At 45.1% G+C, this 24,538-nt stretch overlaps 1 protein-coding gene across 3 annotated transcripts in view; it reads left to right on the top strand.

The window, feature by feature from the left end:
* Positions 1-20,057, top strand: part of ARHGAP25 (Rho GTPase activating protein 25) — an 86,975-nt gene extending 66,918 nt beyond the window's left edge. For all 3 annotated transcript variants that reach the window (XM_032410818.1, XM_032410815.1, XM_032410817.1), the window contains 6 exons: positions 4,464-4,596; positions 7,698-7,771; positions 9,234-9,355; positions 10,170-10,366; positions 13,367-13,899; positions 16,951-20,057. In XM_032410818.1, coding sequence (XP_032266709.1) covers positions 4,464-4,596; positions 7,698-7,771; positions 9,234-9,355; positions 10,170-10,366; positions 13,367-13,899; positions 16,951-17,158 — 1,267 coding nt within the window. In that variant the 3' untranslated portion in view covers positions 17,159-20,057. The remainder of the gene's footprint in view (positions 1-4,463; positions 4,597-7,697; positions 7,772-9,233; positions 9,356-10,169; positions 10,367-13,366; positions 13,900-16,950) is intronic.
* Positions 20,058-24,538: the final 4,481 nt, after the last annotated feature.

The following is a 24,538-nucleotide window of genomic DNA, read 5'->3' as shown; positions in this document are numbered from 1 at the left end:
TCGCCCAGCTTTGGTTGGGGCATACCAGCTGTCCCCCCGATGCCTCCACTGTGGAGGTCGCCCAGCTTTGGTTGGGGCATACCAGCTGTAGTGACATTTCTTCTGACCGTCGCCGACCCACCCCACCCCCTCCAGCTACCCAGCCGAGGTTTTCTGTTTTGCCACAGTCACCTAGTGTAGCCTCCACCCCGATATTGGACATTCTCCACCTACTGTGCAATATTCGCCCTGGTTGCCTGTGTGTGCTTGTCCTGCTGGCAAGAGAGAGCCATTGTTCTTTCTAAATCAGCAGCCCGTACATCAAGATTTGGTGAGACAGGCCTCAACTCTATCCAGTTTCCAAAGGTTGAAATTCCCCAAGAGGTTATTTAGGACGTAGGAACAAGGGCTGATCCTGGCAAAATCCTGAACAGCTAAGTGCCGTGAACGCCCTCTCCCCATCATCCACCCCGGTCGCCGGGAATGCCCATTCTCCCTCTGCAGCATCTCTGATACCTTCTGTTCTCTCCATTCTCACAGCCACTGCCTGAGTTTGGACCGCCGCGTGTCTGTCTTGGCCGCCGTTGGCGTGCACTAGGTTAACTTACCAAGGGTGCTGTCTTTTTACAGGAAAGCAATGGGTGGAGTTGTTACTGGAACTATAGCAGGTTATGGGCATCAAATTTACGGACCTCTCAGCAGCACTATAAATTGCATTTCGTTATCAGGCACCTGTTCAATTAAGCTCACCACCTTTGTATTCAGTTTTCTTCTTATGTTTTTAATTAGCTTTGAGTTGATCAAAAGATACAGTCGGGTTGTTGCTAAAGCGATGTGAACAGTCAGCCAGGAGGAAGAGAGGTGATTGCAGGGGTTTGTCAGATACTTGCCCTGGGCTTGATTTTATGTACCTATAAAGTCAGCCTGGGTGGTGGAGTCATAGTCTTTGATTCCTGTGAAATATTTGGAGCTGGAAGAAGGAAAGTTACACAGCTTGTCATGACCTCTCTACCCCACCCTGAGAAGTAGCGTTTGCACACCTAGAAATAGGAGGGTTACCTGGGGCTCTTAAGAGTCCTCCCAGGGCCGATTCTGGATCTACATAATCCTTGTGGGTACTCATCTAGACCTATGTTGGTCATAGGTGTGGTTTGAGATCTCCCAGATTGTCTCACTGGGATGAAGAGAAACAAAGGAGCTTTTATTGGGTAGATTCTAGTGCAGCTGTATCTGATTCTCATTAAACATATACATACACAGATAAATTTTCAAATCTCTTTGTTGAGTTTCTGCTGGGCTGGATATGATCCGCCACGAAACTAACATACTTCTGGTACCTGTATTTCTGTGGGAAACATACAGATGTGGCACATTTTAAGGTCCGGGCTACCAGGGAAGGATTGGCAGAACCCTCGGTGTTGCCTGGGCTAATCTCTGGTGGATCAGGTGTTTAACTCGGAAGTCACCTGGCTCCTGACTTGTCTTTAGTTCTTGACTTAAAAAAAAAAATCATTTAAAGGTGGTTCATTGGGTTGAAGGAACAGCAAACTCAGGAAAAATCACGCCGGAAATTTAGACTGTAACGGGGACAACTGATTTGGCCGTGTTACGATGGGGGCACAGACATTAAACTAAAAATTTACAGAAATGATTCTGTAATTTCCATTGCGTTAAGTGCTAAAATGGAAAACTAGATGGTACTATGAGAACTTAAAACAGGTGCCTCTTTTTAAAAAGGTTTATTTATTTATTAGAGGGGGGAGGGGCAGAGGAAGAGAGAGTCTTAAGCAGACCCCGCACTGAGCCCAACCCAGGGCTTGATCACACAACCCTGAGATCACAACCTAAGCCAAAACCAGGACTGGGATGCTTAACGGACGGTACCACCCGGGTGCCCTAGAATAGGAGCCTTTTGACATAGTCTGGTGGATTTAGGGAGACCCCTAAGAAGAAATGACATTTACGCTCAGACACATTAAGCAGGCATGAGGAGTTTGCCAGGACAAGCAGCATTATCTTCCCCTGGTAAAATGAATCAGGAAGCTTTCTCTGGTTTTAAATGTTCCAAGATGATTTACATAGATAAGTGTGTTCTTCGGTTATAACTTTGAAGCATCTACACTATATCAGTGGTTATAACCCTTTCTTTTTTCTAACGTTGGATATTTTTGCTGTCGTTTCTTCTGATTGAACTATCTAGTAGTTTGTGCGTTTTGTTGTCATTTATCTTCAAAAGATTCTGTTGTTTTTTTTTTTTAATGTATCATTGATACTGTCTTTCTTATTTCAAATTGTTGTTGGCAACATTCATTGCTTGGATGTATTTTGTGTGTTGGGGGCTGTGCCAGGCAGGGGACAGTACATCAGAGACTGGAACCCTGGAGGCAGGAGGCCAGATAGGAAGCTGGGGCAGGATCCTGGCAAAAGGCCATCACCTACTGAAATAGAGCAGTGAAGGGCGGGACTTAGAGTGATTCACGTGACATTCGGATAGAATGTCGGGGCTTGGGGAGCATAATTGGATGTGGAGTGAAGGAGAGGCTCTGGATTCGGACTAAGACCATAGAGAGGGTTGCAGTGCTGGGGCATGAAGAGGAGCCACTGTGGGACTTTAGGAGAATGTGGGTCAGCAGGTTGTCGTTCTGCCATTTTCTTGGGAACTCCTCACATATTTTGACAAGAGGTCTTTGCCCAGGAATGTTTTTAGGCAGTGACCCAGCAGGGAAGACTTTTCCAGAATGCCCACCTTAAGTGAATGGTCCCCACCCCTAATTTCCTGAGGCAGCAATGCAGCATAGTCAGGACTCTGTGCCAGTTCGCATTCTCATTTTGAGGCTGAGTGCTCACAGGCTGCAAGGGCGGGGCCTTTTCAGGAGACAGCTCCGAACACACTGGCTATCAAAAACAAACAAAAAAACTTACTCGGGACATCAAGACAGAGCTTTACAGTCAAGTCCTAATGCCTCCAATGCCTCCCTCCTCCTCCCTCTTCCCAAACTGACCCCTGCTGTCCCTTCTCCGGGAGGCTCTTCTACCAGCCAATTCTATATTCCCCATCCCTCAAACCGAGGGGACACTCACATGGTCTGAACCTCTTACCACATCATAGCTTTTCAAAATAACTACCTGGACATTTGCTTAAGAATACTCTTTTTTTTTTTTTTTTTATATGAAGTAAATAAAATTGAAGTAAATAATTTCTTCGCTAATGAACTTCAAGCGTATGGTAGATTCAGACTTACTTTCTCTTATAGTGCTGCAGGATAAACGCCATAGCTCTATAACCAGGGGTCAGCAGACTTTGATGAAAGGCCACATGTGAAATTTTGAGGCTTTGCAGGCCCAGATGGTTTCTGCTGCAGCTACTCAGCTCTGGTCTTAGCACAAAATATAGCACAAAATCAGCCAAAGACAATGCAAGAACAAATGAGCATGACTATATCCCCGTCACACTGTGTGGATGCTGAAATTCAAATTTCATATTTCACAGGGCATGAAATAGGCTACTTTTGAGTTTTGTTCCCAACCATTTAAAAACATAAAGTCCATCCTTAGCTCAGAGGCTGTACAAATACAGGCATTGGGCCAGATTTGACTCCTGGGCCATGGTTTGCCTACTCCTGCTGTAAGCTGGAGAAGCTGAACTGAAAAACACGAGCCACCTTCTTAGGTGAACAGGCAGTCATCTGCATGCCGTCTCTGTCTGCTGCAGGGCCTCTGCTTCCCACCCTCCAGGCTGATACCTGTGCTCCCCCCCCCCCCCCATGCTGTAACTCCTTGCCACTCTTCAGATCTTGTCCCCTATGACTCTGCACTGGATGTCCCTCTTTTTCATACTTCCGTACAGTCCCAGGTCCTGGGCTTTCTTGTCATGGTACTAACCTCACAATATTGTAATGACTTGGTAACCTGTGAGTGTGCACAGTTCTGTGGCTCAGTGAGGCCAGGTGTCCTGTGTATCCCTCAGGTTCACTGCTGAAATTGCAGTGCTTGACAGAATATCTTGCCCCTAGTAGGTTCTCTCAATGCTTACTGATTGAATGCATGATTGTGCAAATATGTGAATGAATCCCAGAAATGTTTTAAGCTCTCTGAGGGTTTAAAGAGATCATGGGCCATGGGTATAAATGAGTTATCACATGAAAAATTAGAGACTAAGTAGAAAATGCAAAATTGTGAGGCACTAAGTGACTTGGATAAAAAAGAAAGAGATGAAGACAAAAATAATTTAATAGGATTAGTGAAAAGGTAGACCTTGAACTTACCTTTGAGGTAGTTGGTGGAAGAGATAAAGGAAGAAGTATTGGGGGTCATTATTCTAGAAGATTAGCAAAGATGGTGTGTTTGGATACATCTTTATCAGACTCTACTCCTTTGCAAAACTCCCTTTGGGAACATGGGATTCTATTCAGTGGATCACCAGGGGGGAGGTGAGGAATGTTCTGGAGTTTCACTTTCAAAGAACATTGCTTATTTTTTTGCAGAGAGACAGACGTGCACACAGTGGCCTCCCTGTTAAAGCTCTATCTCCGAGACCTCCCGGAGCCTGTGGTTCCCTGGAACCAGTATGAGGGGTTCCTGCTCTGCGGGCAGCTCATGAATGCAGATGAGGCAAAGGTTTGTATCTCATTTGAGTTAGTCATCCTGTTTTGGAAGAAGGTGATGGTTATTGAACACTATTCTGGTGGGCAAACTACAGCGGGTCAGGGGACCCATACCTTTGAGTGAGATACTTTGTCAAACTGCAACTTTGTCAGCAATAAAAGGCCATTGAAGCCAATCATAGTGACAGCCTTGCTGGGATGTGACAATCCAATGCAGAATTGACTATCTTGAATATACCCAAGTCACTTTAAAATTAATAAGAGAAAGAGGAAGCTTCTGAGAAGGGTATCAAGCAATATGGCCTTGCTGAGACCCTCATGGGACACGAGGACAGGTTGACCAACCTGGAGGTCAGGTGAGAGGTGAGAATGTTCTAGTTCCACGGTGAATGTGTGTCAGGCATGGGCATTCAAGGAATGCATGTGCCAGAGAAAGGAAAGACAAGGAGATGTCTTTGTTCTTTTTCAGCTGCAGCTGCTTGTGGGGGTGTGGTCAGCTGCGGCAGCATGCTTGTTAGAGCGCACACGTTCGCCTGCAGGATTTGTGATCTTATGTAAATTGTTTCCTGAAAGTTCTTACAGTCAACAGTCACCACGCTGGAGTCATGTTAATTGAACAAACCAACCAACAGAAGAAACCAGGAAAACCCATCTAGCAACAATAAAACCTTCATGGTTTTTAACCAGGATTTGCAAAACCAAATGCCCGAGGAATACGTTTATGTTATACTGCAATGGGGTCTAACTCCCCACTTTGGGGGGTGGTTTAGTTCTTAGCACTACTGTGTTAAAACTCTCTTTGGAAACATGGTGCACGGAAAAGCCTACAGTGAAGACCTGGATTTACTTTGATTTTGCCTTTAGGCAAATTAAGCATTTTCTACAAGAGTTTACTTACTTAGAGCAACAGAACATTCTATAATGGCAGAACTGGTATATAGTTGCGTTGATCAATATGATAACCACTAACCACACATGGTTACTGGGCACTTGAAATGTGGCTAGTTCAGCTAAAGAACCAAATTCCTAATTTTATTTTATTTTCTTATTTAAGTAGTCACATATGTCAAGTAGCTGTTGTACTGAACAGCACAAACTGAGACAAATTTCGTAATAACATCTGCTATACTTAGGATTGTTTTGAGGACAAGGGATATGAGGTAGGTGAGTGATATTTTTAAATTATTGGTTTAAGGAGAGGTTTATTCTCTATTTTAGAATTTATTACATAGTATACCCCCAGAAAATAATAGTTTTATATTTATAGTTATCATTTTTAAACAAAAGACCAATAGTACCCTAGACCTGGTAGAAAGCGTAGCTGTGAGAACTTCTCTCCTGACTCAGGGCGAAGAGCCTCACCATTTAGGTGGATCCTGGTACAAGAAAAACAGTGATTTTGTATTTCAACATCAGGAAATGAAAGGGACGATACGGATACTGCTAACACGCTGGAGCTAGTGTAGCTATTTTCCAACACAAAAGTTAGGTTACATGATCTCATCTAGATCTTCCTCAGCAACAAAAGGCAAATGAAGCCAATCATGGTGACAGCCTTCTTGGGCTGTAACAATCCAATGAAGAATGGGACTATAATCAAATACCTCAAGCCACTTTAAACTTAGTAGCTGAGTGCATGATTTTGGGCAGGATTTATGAATTTTTTTGTGGGGGTTGAGACGAGGACATGACAAGTCTTAATTAATATAGGCATATCAGCTCACCTTTGTGAACGTAATAACACTTTATGGAATGAGGTTTAAAAGTTGTCTAAAAAAACCAGTGTTTCAGGCAACTTCTCAGCCCCCAGCACCAGGGAAAGCAAAGGAGGTACACGGATGCAGATCTGACAATAAGACTCCCACCCCTGAACTTCCCCACTTTGGACCTGTTTCTCCCAACTTGCCTCCATCTCAACATATCTGAGTTTCTAACCTCTGGTAATGCACGTCTGGGCAGGGCAGAGGGACTACAGCCTCCCTTGTTGGTGAAAATGTGGCAGGGGTGGTAGCTGGGAGCCGTGAGTCTACAGCAGCCTTTGCGAAGAATTGACTAGTTAAAATGAAGAGGAGGGAATCCCGGTATGAAGCGGGCATTCTGGATACAGAGGGTCTGCACCAAGTCACTGCATGCAGGCTGACAGGCCATGGGGTGCATAGGAAGACCTGCTCAGGGTTGAGGGAGCCTGTGCGTGTCATGTAAACTGACGCGCTTTTACAATCATGATGTTACCGGCAATCACCACAGACCCTACAGGCAGCTGCAGGTGAAAGGACCTGAGAAAAACTCTCTGTCCTTCCCCTCCCTGGCACATGCATTCCTTGTATGATGGTCTCATGGAGCTAGAACATTCTGACCTTTACCTGCCCCCCACCCCCTGGATTAGTCAGCCTGTCCTGTGTCCCAGCAGGTCTCAGCAAAGCCTTATTGCTTAAAACCCTTCTTAGAAGCTTCCTTCTTCTCTCAATACTGATATTTTTCTTCTTTGGGGGTATTCGGTTTCATTTATTTATTTATTTATTTTTAAAGATTTTATTCACTTATTTGACAGAGACACAGCGAGAGAGGGAACACAAGCAGAGGGAGTGGGAGAGGGAGAAGTAGGCTTCCCACTGAGCAGGGAGCCCGATGTGGGGCTCGAACCCAGGACCCCGGGATCATGACCTGAGCCGAAGGCAGACGCTTAACGACTGAGCCACCCAGGCACCCCTTGGGGTATTTGGTTTTAAAAACCAAATGGCTTGGGGTATTTGGTTATCATCCAGTTCTTTACGGGAGTGTTACATCTCAAGCATTCACTAAGCAAACAATGATTGTATGAATTGTCAAATCATCCTTGCCTTAGAGTAGCTCTGAGTTGGGGAAGAGGGTATGATTAGAGACAAAAAAATGTCCTGTAAAAAAAACACGTGAGCCTCTCCATGCTATTTTTTTGCAGCTTCCTGTGAATTTATAATTATTGCAAAGTAAAAAGCTTTTTAAAAAATCACAAAAACCGTGGGAACAGGAGTGACTGCCCGTGCTGCTTCTGCACAGATCCACCAATTATGTTCCTCCTGTTCCAGAGTCTCATTGCCAGTGAGGGATGTTTACGGTGTTAAAATCTCTTCCCAGGCTCAGCAGGAGTTGGTGAAGCAGCTGTCCATCCTTCCTCGAGACAACTATAACCTCCTGAGCTACATATGCAGGTAAGAGTCCCCCAGCATCAGTTCCCAGCCGTATCAGAAAGAAGCCCCCAATTAGAGTAGAAAAGAGTGTCTCTGTGAACTCAGAGCTTCTGGTCCAGACCTTGGGAAGGTCAGCTGTATTCACTCAGCACTGAAGAGGTTCCCTTTATCCACAAGATGATTTAAAGGATCCACTCAGAGTCTGATTGGCATGCAAAGTGAACATGCTTCCTCCTTCAGGCCTGCCCCTGTGCTGCCCGGAGTCCTGGGACATACAGTAGCACCCAGAATCCTTATAATGTTTCTAGAATTATCTCCCATCTTCCTGACTCTGGGGCCATAACTTTGTGCCCTGGAGACATTCATGGCAACACATAGCATGTAGATTGACCCAGGTCTGTCTGAGCTGGGAGCCTGGATCTCCATGCCAGACAGCTGAAATTTATCTTCTTTTTAAAAAATAAATTGTTGTAGTATCCAGGTTATAAAAGTGATGCATGCTTGATTTGGAAACCAGGAAAATACAACATACTATAAATAAGAAATAAAAATAATATACAATGTCCTCACTCAGCAAAAATCACTATTACTGCTTGGGGATGTTTCCTTTTGGATGTTTTTCTTTCTATGAAAGATCTTTACATACATCAGTATAAATATTGGGGAACAATTTTTTGTATATATTTGTATCCTGGTTTTAGCTTAATATTATATTATGAGCATTTCCCTATGTCATAAAATAGGATTATAGATGACTCTGTAATATTCCATAATGTTTCCTCATTTGAAAACACCACCATTTATTTGATAATTTCTATGTATTTCGAATTTTAAGTTGCTTCAACCTATCCATTTAAAAATGGTTTTTGGAGAAGGTATTTAGAAATTCCTTTGCCGATATTTTCAGTTTTTTTTTTTTTTTAATAAGGAAGCTGAGAGCTTCATGCCTCCAATGGGTGTAATTATAGTAAAAATTCATTGCTAGTTGTTGAGCACCCACTGAGAATTTGAGATGCTTGGTGCTGTAATCGGAGGATGAGAGCAAAGAGGCATTGTGGATTCCCCTCTGTGACATCTCCTCAAGATAAAGTTTCCATCTCTGGAAACTTGGGTGGGATGAGTGCCGAGTGCCTGAGAGATAAGCCTATAAAGTCAGAATGAGGGGTAGTCACATACCCATTTGAGTCCTTCTAGTGTCCTCTTAGCTCCCTGAACCAGATCCTACCTCCTGCTGTTGGGGCGCCCCACCCCGAGCCCCCACGCCACCCCTAGCAGCTGGGCAGATCCCTTCTGGTTTCTCTTCCTCCTTGATCTTGAATGTCTCAGGGTGAAGTTAAACTCATGTGGGCTGAGCAGACTGGTTCCATTCCTGAGACTAGAAAGATGGAGATGGGATCCATCTCTGAGATCTCAGTGGTACCTGGAAGTGCTTCCTTCTGGCAACTTCCTATTTCCTACTATGGGATTTCCTGGTTGCCCACAGGTTCCTACATGAAATCCAGCTCAACTGTGGTGTTAACAAGATGAGCGTGGATAACCTGGCTACCGTGATTGGTGTGAATCTCATCAGGTCGAAGGTCGAAGACCCTGCTGTGATCATGAGAGGTACAGCTGGTCCTGTGGGGAAGGCACGTGCGGAGGAAGTGACAACAGTTACCTAGCTACCAAAATGCGCTGCAATTTGCCAAGCATTTTCAGTTGATTACCTTGCCCCAACTGTGAAATAGCCCTGTGAAAGGAGCAGGGCAGAAATTATGTCCATTTTCCAGATCACAGCAGAGCAGAGAGGTTAAAAATTGATCCAGTGGTCACACAGTACAATAGGCTAGCACAAAAACAGTATTTCTTAGTCTTTTATGACTTTTAAATACCCTTAGCCAGAGAAAGCAAGTTTGCAAGAAAGTAGAGAAAGCAAGTTTGATTTTATAAGACAACTCACAAAAAAAGGCTACTGGTAAAGTTGTGTCGAAAAGGCTTCTGTGGCTGTGTCTTGGTTCAGTGAGCAAAAGTCCTGGCATAGAGTACTGATGTCTGCCGTGGATTTGGGAAGGCAGTATGGCTGTCACATATTTACTATGTGTGCAATAAGAGATCAGATGACATATCGAGGACCACATCAGGGGGGAAAGATGTCTTCATTTTCTCTACTATTATATTGCTTATTTTCTGATCAAAGACTGACCCACAGGACCGTATAGGCTGAAAATAACCCTCTTTCACCCCACTCCCATATCCTTCTTCTATCCCTTCTCTTTCACCACAGTCTCCTACCCTTAGAAGGGTCCCAGGAGGAGCAAAATGAGGTCTTTTGGGCCCTGTGGTTTTAGAGCCAAGTTTAAAGACATCCCACGGGTGGAGACCCTGAGGACTGCCTGCCTCCTGCCATGGTCCAGCTTTACAGATCTCTTTCTTCTTTCAGGGACTCCTCAAATCCAAAGAGTGATGACCATGATGATCAGAGACCATGAAGTTCTCTTCCCCAAGTCCAAGGATGCCCCCCTTTCACCCCCTGCTCAGAAAAATGACCCTAAGAAACCTCCAGTAGCTCGAAGCTCTGTGGGCTGGGATGCCACTGAAGACCCTCCAATTTCTAGGACAGATAGCTTCAGTAACATGGTAAGGTGCCGAGAACCTTCTTCCTTCCATCTGACTCTTCCTTTAGTCCAAGTCATTCCACGTAAAAGCTGGTCTAGGGTGGCAGTTTGAGGAGTTTTAGATGATGCCATGACAGTGGGCACAGATGGTACAGACCCATTTGAATGCATCTTGAAAGCCTGGCCTCTTTCTAAATCTAGTGTCTGTTGGCATCCTGGAGGTGGGGTTAGTGACACGTATGCCAGTCTCCTAATGACTGAGCAGTGGGAGTCCTCACTAAAGCCCACTCTAAAAGGGAAGCCTTGCCAAACACAGTCCAGGAAAGTTCAGTAGGGGAAATTATATATCACATTGTAAGTGTTTTAGCGAGAGTTGTTGAAAATTCCGGGTGAAAGTCCAGAGAGAACTGGTTTCCTGCTGACCCATGAAACGTGATTTCTTTCTCAGAGTATGTGATGTGTTCATGTAATATTTCTCATTCCCTGATAAGCTGTCTCAGCAATGTCACCCTCCTCATTTGTACTGAAGGGTTGGGGCTCACGTTCACAATGTCAAAAAACTCTGCAACCTCTGAAATGTAGACGAGTTGAGGCCAATAATTTACAAAGCTCAAATATTTTTATATATTTATAGAGACAAATATTTAAAAAAAAACATGAACTTTGTGTAGCAGCTTGATTCTTTATGTGTGACCAAGAGATGAATTTAAAGTTTCTGGTTGACCCAGTAATGTAAGTTGTCTATAGTACTATTAATCCTGAGGATAATTAAGAAAGTATTGAAAAAAAGGTAGGTAGTGGTAGTGGTTATGATTCTTCTTAGGTGATGTCTGTACATGATGCATTTTGCCAACACTCTCAAATTAAATTAATATTTAGAAATGCTCATACTTCATGTAATGAAATCCTATTAGAGGTCCTTGGGAGTAGACATTGTTAGGCTTATTCGACAGGTTTCTGTTATTTATTGTAACAGTGTGGGCAGCTATGGGTAGGCACTATTCTGGGAAACTTAAGTAGGTCACTTCTGGGGTCCTCACCATAACTATGTAGGGCAGACTTTGTCATCCACATCTTACCTTTCAGGAGCAGAGTCTCAGGGTGGTTGACCAGCTGGCCCAAGGTGGCAGCACTAGGATGTTACAGAATGGAATTTAGTTCTAGTTCTCACTTTGAGACCCGGTGCTTCTGACTCCAGTGGACTTGTGGAAGCAAGTGATTAGCTAGAGCAATTAGAAGGAGAGCCTGAGCCTTGATTTTCTGATTTTAGGACTCATTCTTTTTCTTCTTTTTTTTTCTTTTTAATTTAATTTAAAAATATATATACACGGTTCAAAAAAAAATTAAAATGAGAAAAAGATATACATTGAGAAATCCTGCTCCCTCTGCTATCTCCATTCACCCCATCCTTCCCCACCTTTATTAGTTTCATACTTATTCTTCCAGTGTTCCTTTATGCAAATATAAATAGATATGAATGTAAATTATTTACTTCTTTTTTATGCAAATATAACATATTCTCTTGCTCTCTCTTCACACACACATACACACACACAAGCACGCACACGCATGCTACTCTTTATCTTCTATTTTTCCGCTTAAGAGTATATCCTGGAGACCTTTTTATGTCAATACGTGGACAGGTCCCTCAGATGACCGGATTATTTTCATTCCTTTGTACAACAAACAAGGCTGCAATGAATAACCTTGACCATGCTTCATTTTATACTCGGGTAGATGTATTTCTGGGATAAATTCCCAGAATTGGGATTACTGAATCAGAGGGTAAGTAGATTTGTGTGTAATTTTTACTAAAATTGTCAAATAGAGGTTGTGCCATTTTGTACTTCCACCAGCAATGCACGAAAGAGCCTGTTTCCTTACAGTTTCACTAGCAAAATGTGTTTTCAAATTTGGGGAAGTGTCTTATCTGATAGGTGAAAACTGATATTTCACTATTTTTTTTTTTTTTTAGAGAGAGAAAGAGCACATGAGTGTGTATGTGAGAGGGGGTGTGGGGACAGAGGGAGAGGGAGAGAGAATCTTAAGCTGAGCATGGAGCCCAAGGCGGGGCTTGATCTCACGACCCTGAGATCATGACCTGAGCCAAAATCAAGAGTCGGACACTTAAACGACTGAGCTACCCAGGTGCCCTGATATTTCAGTAATTTTAATTTTGATTTGGGTTTCTTTAATAATGAGAGAAGCTAAACATCTTTTCTTATGCATAAGGGCTTTTTGCATTTTTCTTTTCCTCTGTGGACTGTCTGATCCTGTCCTTTATCCATATTTTTGTTGGTCTTTTTCTTCTCAATTTGTATGAACTTTATATATGAGTAGCTTGTTGTCTGTGATATGTATTGCAAATATTTTTGCTAGTTTGTCATTTCTTTTTTGATTTTATATATGGTGATATCTTTGTTTTATGTTTGTTCTTTTTAATTTGGGGGGGTCATGGAAACCCATGTAGATTGAATTTATCAGACTTGTATTTTATGACTTTTGGATTTTGACTTCTAGTTAGAAAGTCCTCCCCGGGGTGCCTGGGTGGCTCAATTGGTTAAGCAACTGCCTTCGGCTCGGGTCATGATCCTGGAGTCCCAGGATCGAGTCCCGCATCGGGCTCCCTGCTCGGCAGGGAGTCTGCTTCTCCCTCTTACCCTCCCCCCTCTCATGTGCTCTCTCTTTCTCATTCTCTGTCTTTCAAATAAATAAATAAAATCTTTAAAAAAAAAAAAAAAAGGCCTCCTCATCCTAAAGCTATGAAAGAATCCTAGTTTAAGACTCTCTTACAACTAATACACAATTAATTTTTAGAGCATGAGTTAGTTCCTTTTCAGTGCAATAGCCTTGTGGAAAAACACCACACAGATAATCAATAATGTGATGAATTAAGGTCTTCTAATTAAGAGTTTCATGGGTGTGCAGCCAGGAGATACTTTCTTTCAAGTTGCTAATCCTTATCCTGGGGACCTGACACACAGGAAAAACCCATGTGACATCCATGGCCATTTCTTTCTAGACCAGCGACTCAGACACAACCAGCCCCACTGGACAACAGCCGAGTGATGGGTGTCTAGAAGAGAGCAGTAAAGCCCCCAGGGAAAAGCTAGGTGATTGGAAGCTGCAGTCACGAAAAAGGACTCAGACACTCCCTAATAGGAAATGCTTCTTGACATCAGTGTTTCAAGGTGCCAACAGCAGCAAAGTGGAGATCTTTAAAAATGAGTTCTGGTCACCTTCTTCGGAGGTAAAGGCCGAGGAAGGGCACAGGAGAACGATGTCTCAAGGTGTGCCCCACTGTCCCGACTCCCAGCGGACTTCCACCTACGATAATGTCCCTGCCCCGCCCGGGGCCCCCGGGGAGGAGGCAGCTACTGTCTCTTCCCACGCCTGTGACTCCAAGAGAGAAACTCTTGCCAGCCCTAACTCTGAAACCGGGCATGGAAAAAAGAACTCTGGAGAAGAGGAACTTGAATCCTTGCAGAGGGTGGTCCAGGAGCTGCGAAAGGAAATAGAGACACAGAAGCAAACGTATGAGGAACAGATTAAAAAGTAAGTCACCTGCGGAGGGGCCTCGGGCAGTCACTCGGCTTCCATTTTCAGAAGCAACAGGGATTGTTCTCCTCTGCCAACGAAGTGGTATTAGAAACCTTGAGTTTAGAGAATACAGCAATCTATAGCAGTTGGGCTTAATTGAAGAAAGGGGTAAAGGGAATGATGAGATGACTACATTAGTGAAAACTCTTAAGTTTTAGGTTAAATTCATGGAAAGTGAAGTATGTAGCTTATGCAGTTTAAACAACTATTTCCAAATAGTGGTTCTTTAAGGATCGACATGCTCTAAAAATTAAGAGGAACTTGACTTTTTTTTCATATTCATGTGATTCATCCCTTCTGAAAATATTTATTGAGCACCTACTGTGTGCCACACACCATCCCAGCTGTTGGGGAATAGCACTGAACAAAACAGACAAAAGTTTTATAAAACTTTCCTATAAAGCTTTCCTTCTATCAGGAACAGACAGACAATATGTATAAGTAATTAAAATATATGCTATGTCAGATGGCGGAGCATGCTACGGGGAAGATAAAGCAAGGCAGGAGGTTGGGGGGGCCCAGGAAGGTGGTTCCTATGTTAAATAGGGTGGTCAGAAAGGCTTCACTGAGATGGTGGCATTAAAGCAAGGGCCTGAAGAGAAGAGGGAATAAGTCAGGCCCACCTATGGGGGAAGAGCAGGCCAGGGAGGGAGAAGCGAAGGTGCAGGTCTGGTATGTTCATGCACAGGAAGAGTGGTGGTGAGCTGGAGCAGTGGGGAATAGCTGATAGGAGAGAGGGCAGACGAGGGCAGGAGGCCGTGCCAGCCACCTTAAAGCCTGTGTGAGACAGAGCTTCTAGCCAGATCTACTTGACTAAAGCTTCACCGAATCACTGGCTTCCTACTGAGCACAGGCCCCCGGGGGGGGGGAGGGGGGGCTGAAGGGAAGGCCAGTACGGAGGCTATTGCCACAATTTTCATGCACACATCCCTAAGGTGCTTGGACACAATGTGCTCTCTTGGGTAGGTAAACTATTTTCTTGAAATCTTTTTCATACCACTGACTTTTCATGAGCATAAAGCTCAATCCAGCTTAGCCCATATGAACTACATCAGTAATGATGTAAAATGTGAACTAGTGGGGTTTTCAAATTATGGGTACTTTTTCAGTCCATTAAGACTCAGGTACGTGAAAGGAAGACTTTTGTGAGCCCTCGTTCTTTGTTTCCTATGTAGAGGACTGCCCGTCTAAAAGCAAAATGTAGATCCTTTGTCTAAGAACCTGAAATCAATCATTTGTAGGACTGCAACATTCATGTGCCATCTTGTCTGTGACGGAAGCAGCCACAGAGAAGTTTCCCACTCTACTCTCATGTGAATATCATTGACAGGGTAGGGAAAGATCCAGCTGCCATGGAGGGGCCATTCCTCCTGAATGGAACCAAGTCCTCTGAATTCACCCATCAAAGGGGTCCTCCGTCCTCAACAGTGAGAGGAGAATTAACAGTCCATAGCTCCTGCTCTGAGCTTCATGTTTCAGACATACCTTTTCATGTAATCCCCCACAGCAATGCTGTAACATAGATAATATCCCCATTTTACAGAAGAAATGGGGGCTCGGGAAGTATAAAAAGATTCCTCAGGAGGCACACAAACATCAGTAGGGCTGAGATTTGAACCTGGGTCAGTCACACTCCTGAGCCCACCCAGATTCTACCTCTCACCGGAATCAGTCGTCTGAATTTAACTGTAGTCTCTCAGTTGGGATTTCTCCTAAAGCAAGATGGAAGCAAGAGTATACTTGGAGAAGAACTGGATTTGTAATGAGAGGGCCAGAAGGAATGAGACTAATTTAGCTATAGGAAGGGGGAGGCAAGGTTCCAAAGAGGGGCTGATACTGGAGAATGGTCCAAAGCCCCTGAAGACAGAAACCGGGCTGGGCTCAAATGAGAGCTCAAGTTTCTAAAAAAAAAAAAAGGCCATTTTGGGGGAGGGGGGTGCCGGGCAGGGAGGCAGCACCTCACAGAATGAAATTCTGAAGAAAATTTCCAATCACACAATCTCCCCACAGTCCTGAAATTTCCTCTTTAGGCTTAAAAATGGCATTGTACTCTCATTCCTAGGAGTTAATTCAGCACAACCTGGCAGAGCAGGGAGCACCTGGGACTAGACTAAGATTTGGGCCAGTAACAGGGAAACTTCTGGGAATTCAGAAACGCAACAGATTTTTTTTTTTAAAGATTTTATTTATTTATTTGACAGAGAGAGACACAGTGAGAGAGGGAACACAAGCAGGGGGAGTGGGAGAGGGAGGAGTAGACTCCCCACTGAGCAGGGAGCCTGATGCGGGGCTCGATCCCAGGACCCTGGGATCATGACCTGAGCTGAAGGGAGATGCTTAATCGACTGAGCCACCCAGGCGCCCCCCAAGAGATTCTTCACTTGGAGCAGACTGGAAGTGAGGGTGGGGCAGCCAGGACCCCTGCTCCCAAAGGGCAGTTCAAACTTCTCCAAATCCCTACCCCTAGAGGGCCTTAATAAGAGAAGGCATTGGTACTCTCGCTGGAAGCAGTATGGGCAGGAACTCATGTGTGCAAAGGTCTTGGGAATCTGGATATGGGGCTTCAGCAGTCAATCAACATTTCTGTTGAGCAGGACATGAGCAAGGTGCTGTGGAGGTAAAAATATAGATAGATAGACGATAGATAGATAGATAGATAGATAGATAGATAGATAGATAGATAGACAGATAGATATATTAGAGGTGGTTCCTTCTTTCAAATACTTTATTTATCTGATGGAAGATAAAAAACATAGAACAACATGAAAAACAACAACACAAAAGATGTTATAAGATCATGTTAAATGACAAAAGAGGGGCTCAGACATGCCCTGGGATTTCAGGTTTACTGGGAAGTCTGCGTGTGGGGGCCATGTGGGGGGAGTGGAAGTTGGATATAGGACTTGTGATGTAGAAAGGAAAGTGGACAGAGTGTGTGAGCAAGGGTGAAGGGAGAGTCTAGAGGTCACACCCTGTTCTTTCATTCTGTTATTTCCTTCCTTGTAGCCTTGAGAAGGAAAATTATGATGTCTGGGCCAAGGTGGTGAGGCTCAATGAAGAACTGGAGAAGGAGAAGAAGAAATTTGCAGCCTTGGAAATCAGCCTCCGCAATGTGGAGCGCTCCCGGGAGGATGTTGAAAGGAGGAACAAGGCCCTGGAAGAAGAAGTCAAAGAATTTGTCAAATCGATGAAAGAGCCCAAAGCTGATGCTTGAGGGTTCCAAGCATACCATGAAGACAGCGCACAGAGGCCCAATAACACATTCCCTTTCTCGGTGCTACCTGATGACTGAGAAGCAAAATTACTCCCTAGGAGGGAGAAGACATTTAGGGGGAAACATCACTTTTCCCAGTAAAATAAATCGATGGAATTTGCAGGAAGATGAGGGTGAGCAGGGACATGTGGGGACATTTATGACCCCTGTGGCTGTATTCAAAAGGATTGCATTATTCCACCATGGTCTCAGGCCGAGGGAAATGGAACCTTCCATGGCTGGGTGACTAAGTCCAAGGGAGACATTTGAAACAGGCCACATCCTAGGACCCTGGCACAGGGGCTGGCCCCCACCAAGGCTGGACTGAGGCATTAGTTCTTTTTTGTTTTCTTTCTTTGTGGAACAATTCATCTAGTCAGATGCCTCATGGTGTCCTTGAGACACAGGGGCAGAAAATGATATTTAGCTTTCTTGTACTCATCTGTGGTGAGCTGTGTTTTGGGGGGGCCGCACCTGCTGACCAGAGCCCCATTCTGTACCCCCCTTCCATGATGCACACTCTCTAGGGGCTGGAAACTCAAAATTATTATTAGACTAAGACAAAACAAGCAACAAACTTTGTATTTATGAAGGCAAAATTGATAAGAAAGGCATATACAAATAAAGCGGAAAGAAAAGAAAGAAAGAAAGAAAAAGAAAAGAGAAAGAAAGAAAGAAGGAAAGAACGAAAGAAAGAAAGAAAGAAAGAAAGAAAAAGAAAGAAAGAGAAAGGCAGAGCAGTTGGTAATCCTTACAGACACCTTGGTGAGCCTTAGTGAAAAGTGCCCTTTCCCGGCACGTGGCATGGTGAGCAGGGCCTGCGCTGGGTTCCAGTCCCGACCTGCCTTTCCATGGCCACAGTTGTATACGGTGGACCGGTGACAGAGACCTTCTCACCATGATGGGACTTCCTTAGACGGTGGGTGGGGGGTTTAGATAGTAATAGTCACAATAATATTTTTTTCTGTTTCACCAAAGTGCAAGTGATTTCACTCCTGAAAGGAACCAGAAGCACTAGGGAACAGCGGGGAGGGGAGCCTTCCCAGCAGACAGCTGACTTGTCCTCCTACATTAAGGCAGTCTAGCAGAGGGCCCTGGTGAGGCCCCACACCTCGCTAGGTGGGAGAGTGGACTCTTTCATGGTGACTGTCATTGTCCTCAGCAGGTGGTCTCTAAGCTCTTTTGACTATGTACCCCATCAGTAGAAAATACTGATGTAGAAATACACCCCCCAATAGATTTCTTTACTTATAAATTATATACATGTACTACTACATTGCAATATCATATATATCCTAAAACACACTCAGGACAGACACTGAATAAGGATGAGCCCTAAACACGTATAAATAGGTGTTCTCCAAGGTGCCTTCCGCTCTGGAGGCCACTGGCCCGATTTCCCAGCAGGCGTTACCCGTGCTGGGTTTATAGAGGTCACGCTGCTTCCACGCATTTACTTGAACTCTTGAAGCCACCTGGCTTCCTCATAGATTTGAGATCGATGGTCACCGTGGTGAGAGTTGAGGCTCCCCAGCACGTGTTTCCATCATTTTTCCTTTTTCTCCTTTCGTTTTCTCACTTTTTCTCCTCTTCTCTTTGTTTTCGTCGCTCTGGTTATTTCCCCCCTGCGTGTGGCCGTGACACATTACCCACAGAGCAAAAGGTACCGACCGGAGGGTGAGTGTGGCTCAGTCCTGCTACTCAGGTCCCGCTGCAGCCACCACCAGCCACCAGACTGCTGGAGGGAGGGGGTGAGAGCCAGCACATTCTCTTAGAGACCTGCTTACAGAAGACTGGGGGGTGTGGGAGGGGGGTGATTTGGCACATCATTAAGTAAAGCAATAAAATATTCGATTTCCTGGGGCTTACTTGTTTTGTAATTACGGAGTGGCAAGCGTGGAGACACTTGCTGAACACTTAATTCACACTGATGAGAGTCTGTAGTTCTGCAGGGCGTGGATTCCTCACACTGATTCTTTAGGCGCTGAAACAGAGCTGAGGATGCAAGTAGCCAGCTTCATAATTCTAAAGGGAACGTTTGCTTGAAGGTGCAAAAAGGGGGACCTGAGGTCAGTGTTTGCAGGCTGGTGTTGCAGGACCTTGCTGGGCCTCGGAGCAAGAGCTCGGGCTGAGTAGAAGGGCTGCATTCGAATTCCAAGCTCCTCCTGGCCAGGGGATGCCTCTTGTTCTCTTCCTTCCACCAGGACTATGAGCTAACAGAGCGGCTGCTCCAGCCTGGGAAGCTGGAGTGTCCCTTCCTCTTCACGATCAAGAGGGGGACTGACTGGCTGAAGTTGCCCTGCTTCCTCCTGTGCCACTGTCCATAGAAGGAGAACACAAGAAACAGGAGCTTTTCTAGTACCCTAGGCCCTGTGAGTGCAAGGAAGGGCCCGCGAAGATCTGGGGTCTGACGTCACTGGCCTCAGTGCCCCCAGAGGCTACCTGTGAGGTGGACGACAGGGTAGCGCTGGACCTCGTCTGGACCAAGAAGCAGCTCCTTTGGAAAGCAGCTCCCAGAGACTGACCTAGGTCATCAGTGTCCTGTTGGCTCCCACCTTTAGCTCTCCCAGGGGCAAGGTCTACTAGATCTGCCTTTTTCCAGCCACCCGCCCCCTCTTCACCTCACCTCTCGTCCACCCACACAGATAACGGGAAACTAAAAAAGGTCTGCAACACGCACATCAAAACCCCTGGCCTTCTTCCCTACCAAAATTTGTCATTTACCTCACAGCCTCAAGTATGGCACGTGTCAGCTCACTTTTCTCTCAAATTTGAGGCAGAGCTGAGGGGTTTCTAGTAAGTTTGTGCACCGACAGGACATTGTGTATTAGGGGATTGGCTGAGATGATTTCTGTCTTTGTCCGCTTGGGCTGCTATAACAAAATACCACAGACTGGGGGCCTTGTAACAACAGATATTTATTTCTCACAGTTCCAGATGCTGAGAGTCTGAGAGTGGGGTGGAGTGAGGGCCCCCTTCGGGGTTGCAGACCTTTCCTGTGTCCCCACATGGTGGAGGGGCTTGCGAGCTCTGTGGTGCTTCTTTTCTGTCACTAATCCCATTCATGAGGGCTCCACCCTCCTAATGCCATCCATCTCTGGGGGTTAAAATTTCTACACATGAATTGGGGGTGGGGGCGCCACCATTCAGAGCACAGCAATTCCCTTCCAGTGAATTTTGGTCAGAGTCTGAGGCCTGGAGTGTGACATTCCTCATGCAGAGCCTGGGTAGAGGATGTAAGCACCAAAGATTCTTGTGGTTGCTGTTCTGATCAGTTCCTTAAGCCCTGCTTAGCAGCCCATCCCATTTAAAAAAGCACAGAGCAGGAGACTCCAAGGCAAGTCAAGGCTGCTGAGACGGGCGGACGAGGAGCACCATACAGCAGTTGTTGGCCGGGCTCCCAGGGCTCAAGACAGGAGGATGTGCGCACACTGACGTCGTGTAAACTTCCACATTCCACCGCTTCCTCTGCAGATACCATCAGTGGTCAGGCCGTGTGCTCGCCGGGGAGCAGAGAGATCGCTTAGAGGCCGCCCCTGCAACTCAAAGGAGCTGCCTTTACAAGAATTGCACACAAGCTTCCATCCTGCTGGACAAGGCCCCCAAGGGTGGAGGTCTCTCGACTGCTGGAGGAAGCCAGGCTGCCATTTGGCCGGCAGAACGAGGGCTGGAGCTGGAGGACCCGTGGGTCAGTAGGCTTCCCAGGGTGACTTCAGACGAGGAATGAGCAGAGAATACCAACGCAGAGGTGCATCTTTCCTCTGATGCTCGAAAACTATCTTAGAATCATAGAATAACAGCACTGGAAAACACCCATGAGCTTATCTAATCTAAGCTGTTCATTTAATGGATAGGGAAACTGAGGCTTGGAGACAAGCTGAATTGCCAGTGCTCACATATCAATGCGGAAGAGGATTAAAGTTAGGGGATTTTTGCGGCTCCTCTAGCCCATTATCTAGTGATTCTTGACATCTGTCCGTGAGTTCTTTCCGCCCGGGCCATGACCACGAGGTGAAACCCGTTGAGCGTCACTTGCTGAGTATGTCCAGAATAGAAAGCCAGGCTCACCTCTTGGTCACAACTAAGGCTTGGCTAATATGATGCCATTTTCCACCTACTTTATATTACTGATGCTGTTTTAAGACAGTGGTTCTCAGTCTTGGCTGCACTATAGAATTACCTTAAGGAGATTTTTTAAAAATTCTGATGCTCAAACCCCACCCCATGTCAACTGAATCAGAATTTTGGGGGGTAGAGTCTAAGAACTTTTTTCCTTAAAAAAACTTCCAGTTAATTCTAATATGCAGACAGAAGTGTTAAACATGGTTCTAAAACTGCTGAGTTTGGCTCAAGTCATGACTAATGATAATATTAAATCTACCTACTCCTTTTTTCTTTTCTTTTCTTTTTTTAAGGTTTTTATTTATTAGAGAGAGAGAGAGAGCATGCAGGAGCAGGAGGTTGGGGGCGGAGGAAGGGGCAGAGGGAGAAGGAGAAGCAGACTCCCCGCTGAGCAGGGAGCCAATTTGGGGGTGGACCCTAGGACCCTGAGATCATGACCTGTGCTGAAGGCAGTCGCTTAACAGACTGAGCGCCCCCCCTTCTTTAAAGATTTTTTTTACCTACTCCTTTTTTCTATCCCCAGTCAACACAACTACACATTCTCTGTTCTCCCTACTTGCTGATTTATCTTGTGTTCACTCATTTAGGAAAGAGATGCTTAAGATATAGAAAATGGATCATTGTTATATACCCATTTTTCAGATGAGGAAAACTGAGCCCAAAGATGTTACCAAAAAAACTCAATATAACAGTAGCTTAGACATGAACAAATTCAAGGAGTCTGAGATTTCTTTTATATATGGGAATGCTCTCAACTTACTTTAAGAAGGTCAGCACTTGAGGGCTTGATTTAAAGAGTCTCAAGAACAGCTCTGATTAAAACCATCTTCCTGGGGCGCCTGGGTGGCTCAGTCATTAAGCATCTGCCTTCGGCTCAGGTCATGATCCAGGGTCCTGGGATCAAGCCCCACATCGGGCTCCCTGCTTGGCGGGGGGCCTGCTTCTCCCTCTCCCACTCCCCCTGCTTGTGTTCCCTCTCTCGCTGTGTCTCTCTCTGTCAAATAAATAAATAAAATCTTAAAAAAAAAACAAAAAACCATCTTCCTTTCAAACTCATAGTAGATTGAGGAATCTCTATCAGGAGCCTTTGGGAAATTAACCATGAATGTGATATACCTGGGAGACAACCATGAAGCCTCCGTTAATCATAAATTCCTAATCTTTATATTAGTTACCTGATTCCAAGCAGAGAGCTGTGTAATGAAAGAATGAGAGCCTGCATGGGTAAGATGGTTGTGAGTGGAGGTAGGTCAAAAGTGTGGGATGTCACCAAGGAATGATGTGGTGTGGGGACACAGGGCTTATAATCTGAGGTGGGGTGTGGGGGCAGGGCCCTGAAAGGGGAAAGGGGGATTTAGGTAGCAGGATAGAAAGCTGGTTTGCCCTCAAGCAAACTTGACAACTGGTCAAAGTTGGGCTTGGACTTCCTTTTCTGCTCTTGGTTCTTGATTGGCACCATCAGCAACATTATAACAGTAACTACCACTCATAAGCAACAAATACCATTTGCTTTCTGTCAGTCACTGTGCCAAGCATTCTGTACATGACATCTCCTTTAAATCTTAAATAGACTATTGGATTAAGTCCACTCTACCTATTTCACAGATGCGGAAATGGAGGATTCAGCGCAGCAGAGCTAGGAGCTGAGTCTGTCCAATTTGTTCGATGCTATATCGGCCTTGCCCTCATGTGGGGAAGGAGTGTAGGATAGAAAGCTATCTCTAAGTGGTGATGAATTAAAATAAAATTTCCAAGGACTTCTTTTTTTATATAAAGAATACTGGTGCAGGTCCAGGAAAGAACCACTAATTTTGCTCTGATTCAGCATCAAAGTGGAGAAATATCAGCAGGCAGGTCCCCGGGTCACAGCCTGCCTGCTTGTCCTGAGGGTGGCTGGAGGCCACATACCACACCCAGCCCTCACCCAGAGTACATTCATGGTCCCATGTCATGAGCTCCACACTGGAAAGGTCTCGTGGGAGTATCTCCAGGATCAGGGTCTCCCAAGAGTCTCTGGCTCCACGGTGCTGAGGAGTGAGCGTCTAAGACCTCTTTGCTGGCCTTCTTCACATATTCTTCACTCTCTTTTCCATGTAGAGACAACTTTTCTCTTTCCACGAGCCTAGAAGGGCCCTCAAGTGGGCTTATTGGATAACTTTGAAGGATGTGCTGCCAATAAGTCCTATAAGAGAGGGAAAACACCATCTTCCCATTCCATGTAGGAACCTTAGGGATTCTACATGAATGGGGTAGTGTTGGTGGGAGGAAATAAGGACACAGTTCCCCATCCTTTCCTCAACTTAAGATGTGTCATAAGTTAAATATAGGCTCTGCCCTGTGGATGTTTACAGGCTAAAAGAGCCCATTCTGGCCGGAGGCTTGCAGCTTCTGAGTGTAAGGCACTGGGATGTCTTCAGCTTACTTCACATGGTGTGGTTGCTTCCAAAGCACTCCCAGTGGATCAGCGAGCAGAGCAAGGGGTCAATGTGTGACTCCTTGGGAAACAGGGCCCATCTAATGATGCATTTACTCGGACTTGCCCTCCGCCTCTTGCACTTTTTCATTACTGATTTTCAGCTAAGATACGAAGCCCTTATTTCCCTTCGAAGTCACTCCTTCCTGGCTGTGAGAGAGGGCAGTGGTTTGCCTGTCAGTGTCCTTTTAGGGAAAGAGCTGGGGGAGCACGCAGTCCAGCTCAGCTGGCTGGGTAAACATCAGACACATTCTGTGGGAACTTGCACTTGATCACCAGGAAGCAGGTGGTCTGGATTAGGTATTGTGTCTATTTTCGGGCTGGCTATGACCTTCAATGGAAAACCAACCCCAATCAGAAAAAGCCAACACCATGCTGTCACACTGAGTTTACTTACCTATTGAAATGCTGGTTATTTATTAATGCAAAACTCATACCCTCAGAATTCCAGCCATAATCTTCATTGAGATTTTCTTATGTTGGATTTCATAGACTCCGTTGAAGTCAAGTAGGTGCACATCAATTGCTTGGCTTGCTATTTATGCTACTTACGTAGTCACTGACTGTCACTCTTGTATGTCTTTCTTGCTCTTCTGAGAGTATTGGAATCTATCTCCCAAAGACTGGAGAAATAAAATACTTGAAAATCACACAGCATTTGGCAGTGGCCAGGCCAGTCTTGAGAAAGCTGATCTCTATGCAGCGATAATCTGGACAGTTGTGTTGTCAGTGATTATCTTTAGCAC

This window comes from Phoca vitulina, unplaced genomic scaffold (genome assembly GCF_004348235.1).
Source record: "Phoca vitulina isolate PV1807 unplaced genomic scaffold, GSC_HSeal_1.0 scaffold12, whole genome shotgun sequence".
NCBI classification, from domain to species: domain Eukaryota; kingdom Metazoa; phylum Chordata; class Mammalia; order Carnivora; family Phocidae; genus Phoca; species Phoca vitulina.
The sequence above is the reverse complement of the archived record's forward strand: the minus strand, read 5'-3'. Positions and strand labels throughout refer to the sequence as shown.